The 8398-nt window shown below is 42.5% G+C and overlaps 1 protein-coding gene across 1 annotated transcript in view; it reads right to left on the bottom strand.

The window, feature by feature from the left end:
• The window catches only part of LOC148066874 (kunitz-type protease inhibitor 1-like), a 13394-nt gene extending 5095 nt beyond the window's left edge, over positions 1-8299 (bottom strand). Inside the window, exons 1-3 of the mRNA XM_087805895.1 lie at positions 7821-8299; positions 7509-7669; positions 1392-1533 (exon numbers count right to left, since the gene is read on the bottom strand). Coding sequence (XP_087662021.1) covers positions 1392-1533; positions 7509-7669; positions 7821-8226 — 709 coding nt within the window. The 5' untranslated portion in view covers positions 8227-8299. The remainder of the gene's footprint in view (positions 1-1391; positions 1534-7508; positions 7670-7820) is intronic.
• Positions 8300-8398: the final 99 nt, after the last annotated feature.

Here is an 8398-nt window from a genome sequence, read left to right as displayed (position 1 = left end):
GTCAACACAACATGTCAACACAGCAACACAACAATACAAAAACAGGTCAACACAACATGTCAACCCAACAACCCAACAATACAACAACACAACAACAGGTCAACACAACATGTCAACCCAACAACCCAACAATACAAAAACACAACAACAAACACATGTCAACACAACAACATGTCAACCCAACAACCCAACAATACAACAACAGGTCAACACAACAACACAACAATACAACAACAGGTCAACACAACATGTCAACCCAACAACCCAACAATACAAAAACACAACAACAAACACATGTCAACACAACAACATGTCAACACAACAACACAACAGGTCAACACAACATGTCAACACAGCAACACAACAATACAAAAACAGGTCAACACAACATGTCAACCCAACAACACAACAATTAAAAAACACAACAACAAACACATGTCAACACAACAACATGTCAACACAACATGTCAACACAACAACACAACAGGTCACCACAACAATACAAAAACAGGTCAACAAACACATGTCAACACAACAACATGTCAACACAACAGGTCAACACAACATGTCAACACAACAATTAAAAAACACAACAACAAACACATGTCAACACAACAACATGTCAACACAACAGGTCAACACAACATGTCAACCCAACAACACAACAATTAAAAAACACAACAACAAACACATGTCAACACAACAACACAACAGGTCAACACAACATGTCAACACAGCAACACAACAATACAAAAACAGGTCAACACAACATGTCAACCCAACAACCCAACAATACAAAAACACAACAACAAACACATGTCAACACAACAACATGTCAACACAACAGGTCAACACAACAACAAAACATGTCAACACAACAACACAACATGTCAACACAGCAACACAACAATACAAAAACAGGTCAACACAACATGTCAACCCAACAACACAACAATTAAAAAACACAACAACAAACACATGTCAACACAACAACATGTCAACACAACAGGTCTATTGCACAGAAGCAGGATAATGGTTTCATGGTGATCCTGTGATCAGTTACCATGAGATTTATTCTGTGAAGCTCCAGGATCTAGAAGATCCTTCATGTCAGTCATGTTGTTGTGTGTGTGTGCGTCTGTTGTGCAACTATGCGAGCATGAGTGTGTGTGTGTGTGTGTGTGTAAGCGTGTGTGCGTGCGTCTGTTGTGCAACTATGCGAGCATGAGTGTGTGTGTGTGTGTGTGTGTGTGTGTGTAAGCGTGTGTGTGTGCGTCTGTTGTGCAACTGTGCGAGCATGTGTGTGTGTGCGTCTATGAGTGTGTGTTCCTGTCAGACCAGTTCTGGGTGTGTCTGTTTTCATCTTCAACAAGTAAACAAGTGAGACTCACTGCGGGTCAGATCTGGACTCAGAACCAGGACTCGGACCAGAGCCTCAGAACTCTGCTGGAGTGAGTCTCTGACCGTCAGCTGGAAGATGTAGAGTCCAGGCTGAAGGTTCGACACCTGAACCTGGTCCTGTAGGCCCGTCTTCTACAAACACACACATGTCATAAGATAAGTTAGTGTGTACGTGTGTGTGTGTTCAAGTGTGTGTGTGTTGTGTGACTCTATTGTATCATCAGTGTGTGTGTTGTTGTGATGTGTGACTCTATTGTATCATCAGTGTGTGTGTTGTTGTGATGTGTGACTCTATTGTATCATCAGTGTGAGTGTTGTTGTGATGTGTGACTCTATTGTATCATCAGTGTGTGTGTGTTGTGATGTGTGACTCTATTGTATCATCAGTGTGTGTGTGTTGTGATGTGTGACTCTATTGTATCATCAGTGTGTGTGTTGTTGTGATGTGTGACTCTATTGTATCAGTGTGTGTGTGTTGTTGTGATGTGTGACTCTATTGTATCATCAGTGTGTGTGTGTTGTTGTGATGTGTGACTCTATTGTATCATCAGTGTGTGTGTTGTTGTGATGTGTGACTCTATTGTATCATCAGTGTGTGTGTGTTGTGATGTGTGACTCTATTGTATCATCAGTGTGTGTGTTGTTGTGATGTGTGACTCTATTGTATCATCAGTGTGTGTGTTGTTGTGATGTGTGACTCTATTGTATCATCAGTGTGTGTGTGTTGTTGTGATGTGTGACTCTATTGTATCATCAGTGTGTGTGTGTGTGTGTTGTTGTGATGTGTGACTCTATTGTATCATCAGTGTGTGAGTTGTTGTGATGTGTGACTCTATTGTATCATCAGTGTGTGTGTTGTTGTGATGCGTGACTCTATTGTATCATCAGTGTGTGTGTTGTTGTGATGTGTGACTCTATTGTATCATCAGTGTGTGTGTTGTTGTGATGTGTGACTCTATTGTATCATCAGTGTGTGTGTGTTGTTGTGATGTGTGACTCTATTGTATCATCAGTGTGTGTGTTGTGATGTGATGTGTGACTCTATTGTATCATCAGTGTGTGTGTTGTTGTGATGTGTGACTCTATTGTATCATCAGTGTGTGTGTTGTTGTGATGTGTGACTCTATTGTATCATCAGTGTGTGTGTTGTTGTGATGTGTGACTCTATTGTGTCATCAGTGTGTGTGTTGTTGTGATGTGTGACTCTATTGTATCATCAGTGTGTGTGTTGTTGTGATGTGTGACTCTATTGTATCATCAGTGTGTGTGTTGTTGTGATGTGTTACTCTATTGTATCATCAGTGTGTGTGTGTTGTGATGTGTTACTCTATTGTATCATCAGTGTGTGTTGTTGTGATGTGTGACTCTATTGTATCATCAGTGTGTGTGTTGTTGTGATGTGTGACTCTATTGTATCATCAGTGTGTGTGTTGTTGTGATGTGTGACTCTATTGTATCATCAGTGTGTGTGTTGTTGTGATGTGTGACTCTATTGTATCATCAGTGTGTGTGTTGTTGTGATGTGTGACTCTATTGTATCATCAGTGTGTGTGTGTTGTGATGTGTGACTCTATTGTATCATCAGTGTGTGTGTTGTTGTGATGTGTGACTCTATTGTATCATCAGTGTGTGTGTTGTTGTGATGTGTGACTCTATTGTATCATCAGTGTGTGTGTTGTTGTGATGTGTGACTCTATTGTATCATCAGTGTGTGTGTTGTTGTGATGTGTGACTCTATTGTATCATCAGTGTGTGAGTTGTTGTGATGTGTGACTCTATTGTATCATCAGTGTGTGTGTTGTTGTGATGTGTGACTCTATTGTATCATCAGTGTGTGTGTTGTTGTGATGTGTGACTCTATTGTATCATCAGTGTGTGTGTGTTGTTGTGATGTGTGACTCTATTGTATCATCAGTGTGTGTGTGTTGTTGTGATGTGTGACTCTATTGTATCATCAGTGTGAGTGTTGTTGTGATGTGTGACTCTATTGTATCATCAGTGTGTGTGTTGTTGTGATGCGTGACTCTATTGTATCATCAGTGTGTGTGTTGTTGTGATGTGTGACTCTATTGTATCATCAGTGTGTGTGTTGTTGTGATGTGTGACTCTATTGTATCATCAGTGTGTGTGTTGTTGTGATGTGTGACTCTATTGTATCATCAGTGTGTGTGTGTTGTGATGCGTGACTCTATTGTATCATCAGTGTGTGTGTGTTGTTGTGATGTGTGACTCTATTGTATCATCAGTGTGTGTGTTGTTGTGATGTGTGACTCTATTGTATCATCAGTGTGTGTGTTGTTGTGATGCGTGACTCTATTGTATCATCAGTGTGTGTGTGTTGTGATGTGTGACTCTATTGTATCATCAGTGTGCGTGTTGTTGTGATGTGTGACTCTATTGTATCATCAGTGTGTGTGTTGTTGTGATGTGTGACTCTATTGTATCATCAGTGTGTGTGTGTTGTGATGTGTGACTCTATTGTATCATCAGTGTGTATGTTGTTGTGATGTGTGACTCTATTGTATCATCAGTGTGTGTGTTGTTATGATGTGTGACTCTATTGTATCATCAGTGTGTGTGTTGTTGTGATGTGTGACTCTATTGTATCATCAGTGTGTGTGTTGTTGTGATGTGTGACTCTATTGTATCATCAGTGTGTGTGTTGTTGTGATGCGTGACTCTATTGTATCATCAGTGTGTGTGTTGTTGTGATGCGTGACTCTATTGTATCATCAGTGTGTGTGTTGTTGTGATGCGTGACTCTATTGTATCATCAGTGTGTGTGTTGTTGTGATGCGTGACTCTATTGTATCATCAGTGTGTGTGTTGTTGTGATGTGTGACTCTATTGTATCATCAGTGTGTGTGTTGTTGTGATGTGTGACTCTATTGTATCATCAGTGTGTGTGTTGTTGTGATGTGTGACTCTATTGTATCATCAGTGTGTGTTGTTGTGATGTGTGACTCTATTGTATCATCAGTGTGTGTGTTGTTGTGATGCGTGACTCTATTGTATCATCAGTGTGTGTGTGTTGTGATGCGTGACTCTATTGTATCATCAGTGTGTGTGTTGTTGTGATGCGTGACTCTATTGTATCATCAGTGTGTGTGTTGTTGTGATGCGTGACTCTATTGTATCATCAGTGTGTGTGTGTTGTTGTGATGTGTGACTCTATTTTATCATCAGTGTGTGTGTTGTTGTGATGTGTGACTCTATTGTATCATCAGTGTGTGTGTTGTTGTGATGTGTGACTCTATTGTATCATCAGTGTGTGTGTTGTTGTGATGTGTGACTCTATTGTATCATCAGTGTGTGTGTTGTTGTGATGCGTGACTCTATTGTATCATCAGTGTGTGTGTTGTTGTGATGTGTGACTCTATTGTATCACCAGTGTGTGTCTGTTGTGATGTGTGACTCTATTGTATCATCAGTGTGTGTGTTGTTGTGATGTGTGACTCTATTGTATCATCAGTGTGTGTGTTGTTGTGATGTGTGACTCTATTGTATCATCAGTGTGTGTGTTGTTGTGATGCGTGACTCTATTGTATCATCAGTGTGTGTGTTGTTGTGATGCGTGACTCTATTGTATCATCAGTGTGTGTGTTGTTGTGATGCGTGACTCTATTGTATCATCAGTGTGTGTGTTGTTGTGATGTGTGACTCTATTGTATCATCAGTGTGTGTGTTGTTGTGATGCGTGACTCTATTGTATCATCAGTGTGTGTGTTGTTGTGATGCGTGACTCTATTGTATCATCAGTGTGTGTGTTGTTGTGATGTGTGACTCTATTGTATCATCAGTGTGTGTGTTGTTGTGATGTGTGACTCTATTGTATCATCAGTGTGTGTGTTGTTGTGATGCGTGACTCTATTGTATCATCAGTGTGTGTGTTGTTGTGATGTGTGTCTCTATTGTATCATCAGTGTGTGTGTTGTTGTGATGTGTGACTCTATTGTATCATCAGTGTGTGTGTTGTTGTGATGTGTGACTCTATTGTATCATCAGTGTGTGGTTTGTTGTTATGCGTGACTCTATTGTATCATCAGTGTGTGTGTTGTTGTGATGCGTGACTCTATTGTATCATCAGTGTGTGTTGTTGTGATGCGTGACTCTATTGTATCATCAGTGTGTGTGTTGTTGTGATGTGTGACTCTATTGTATCATCAGTGTGTGTGTGTTGTTGTGATGTGTGACTCTATTGTATCATCAGTGTGAGTGTTGTTGTGATGTGTGACTCTATTGTATCATCAGTGTGTGTGTGTTGTTGTGATGTGTGACTCTATTGTATCATCAGTGTGAGTGTTGTTGTGATGTGTGACTCTATTGTATCATCAGTGTGAGTGTTGTTGTGATGTGTGACTCTATTGTATCATCAGTGTGTGTGTTGTTGTGATGTGTGACTCTATTGTATCATCAGTGTGTGTGTTGTTGTGATGTGTGACTCTATTGTATCATCAGTGTGTGTGTTGTTGTGATGTGTGACTCTATTGTATCATCAGTGTGTGTGTTGTTGTGATGTGTGACTATTGTATCATCAGTGTGTGTGTTGTTGTGATGTGTGACTCTATTGTATCATCAGTGTGTGTGTTGTTGTGATGTGTGACTCTATTGTATCATCAGTGTGTGTGTGTTGTTGTGATGTGTGACTCTATTGTATCATCAGTGTGTGTGTGTGTTGTGATGTGTGACTCTATTGTATCATCAGTGTGTGTGTTGTTGTGATGTGTGACTCTATTGTATCATCAGTGTGTGTGTTGTTGTGATGTGTGACTCTATTGTATCATCAGTGTGTGTGTGTGTTGTGATGTGTGACTCTATTGTATCATCAGTGTGTGTGTTGTTGTGATGTGTGACTCTATTGTATCATCAGTGTGTGTGTTGTTGTGATGTGTGACTCTATTGTATCATCAGTGTGTGTGTTGTTGTGATGTGTGACTCTATTGTATCATTAGTGTGTGTGTTGTTGTAATGCGTGACTCTATTGTATCATCAGTGTGTGTGTGTTGTGATGTGTGACTCTATTGTATCATCAGTGTGTGTGTTGTTGTGATGTGTGACTCTATTGTATCATCAGTGTGTGTTGTTGTGATGTGTGACTCTATTGTATCATCAGTGTGTGTGTTGTTGTGATGCGTGACTCTATTGTATCATCAGTGTGTGTGTTGTTGTGATGCGTGACTCTATTGTATCATCAGTGTGTGTGTTGTTGTGATGTGTGACTCTATTGTATCATCAGTGTGTGTGTTGTTGTGATGCGTGACTCTATTGTATCATCAGTGTGTGTGTTGTTGTGATGTGTGACTCTATTGTATCATCAGTGTGTGTGTTGTTGTGATGTGTGACTCTATTGTATCATCAGTGTGTGTGTTGTTGTGATGCGTGACTCTATTGTATCATCAGTGTGTGTGTTGTTGTGATGCGTGACTCTATTGTATCATCAGTGTGTGTGTTGTTGTGATGCGTGACTCTATTGTATCATCAGTGTGTGTGTTGTTGTGATGTGTGACTCTATTGTATCACCAGTGTGTGTGTGTGTTGTGATGTGTGACTCTATTGTATCACCAGTGTGTGTGTGTGTTGTGATGTGTGACTCTATTGTATCATCAGTGTGTGTGTTGTTGTGATGCGTGACTCTATTGTATCATCAGTGTGTGTGTTGTTGTGATGTGTGACTCTATTGTATCATCAGTGTGTGTGTGTGTTGTTGTGATGTGTGACTCTATTGTATCATCAGTGTGTGTGTTGTTGTGATGTGTGACTCTATTGTATCATCAGTGTGTGTGTGTGTTGTTGTGATGTGTGACTCTATTGTATCATCAGTGTGTGTGTTGTTGTGATGTGTGACTCTATTGTATCATCAGTGTGTGTGTTGTTGTGATGCGTGACTATTGTAATTGTAATAGTAAGCTCCGCCCACTGAAAATCTCGTGAAATCTCGTTGACCATAACCACGCCCACTCTGCTGTGATTGGTCAAGCACTGAGGTTTTTTACCGCGTGTCATCTATGGTCTCCTCCTCCAAGGGACTCGTTGTATAAACAACGAGTGATTACAGCTGGAAGAGCCATTATTACACGAGTTGAAGGTTCAAGGTTCAAGGTTCAAACCTGCAGGTGCACAGAAGAGTTGCCGGACTGAAGCCTCCAACTGTACTCAGCGAGTCCAGCTTCTCCAAAAGCCAAACTCTCGATCCCGTTCAACGTCACGGACACGCCCGGCCTCACGGTGACGTCACGACCAGCGTTGGCGATGGGCGGAGCCTGTTCACCTGCACGAAACCCACACCTCAGCACAATAAACATGTACCTAACTGAAGAGTCACGTGTCCTTCACCTTGACGCGCGCAACTCTTCGTGACGTCATCGCCACTGAGCACACCTGTGCGGGCGCGTCGCAGTGACTTTGACGGGGTGACTCACCTGCAGGACCCTCCAGGTGTTTCTGGAACACGCTGGCCCGGATGTAGCTCCTATATCCGGCCTGGTTGATGAACCTGCACACGAACACGCTCTTGCGGACGCAGTCGAACAGCAGGCACGCGCCGCGCTCACCTGGCGGCTCCAGCAGCGCCAGGTTACACCGCGGGTCCGCGCAGCAGGCGCGCTCACAGGACTCCGGCGTTGACGCAGGCGCGGTGCCGAGCAGCACCGCGCCCTCCTTGACCGCGTCCTGCGCGTCCAGCACGAAGTCGTCCTGACCCGCCTCGAAGGGGACGCGGCACACCGCTCCTGCCGCCCCTGCCGCTCCTGCCGCTCCTGCCTCTGGACGCGGCAGGAGCAGCAGGAGCAGCAGGAGGAGCAGGGAGGAGAACGAGCACAGATTCATGGAGCTCGAGAGACACACACCTGCTCGGTCCTTCACCTGAGACTCTCTGAGTCACTCGTGAACACGACGCTTGTCACGCCTTTTTCGTGACGTCACACAGGTGTTTCAACGGCTGTGATTGATGACTTTAAAAAACATGTCCGATTTTGAAAAAACGTTCTCACGTGTAAGT

The sequence above is a fragment of the Callionymus lyra genome, chromosome 13, assembly GCF_982586985.1.
Source record: "Callionymus lyra chromosome 13, fCalLyr1.hap1.1, whole genome shotgun sequence".
Taxonomy (NCBI): domain Eukaryota; kingdom Metazoa; phylum Chordata; class Actinopteri; order Syngnathiformes; family Callionymidae; genus Callionymus; species Callionymus lyra.
The sequence above is the reverse complement of the archived record's forward strand: the minus strand, read 5'-3'. Positions and strand labels throughout refer to the sequence as shown.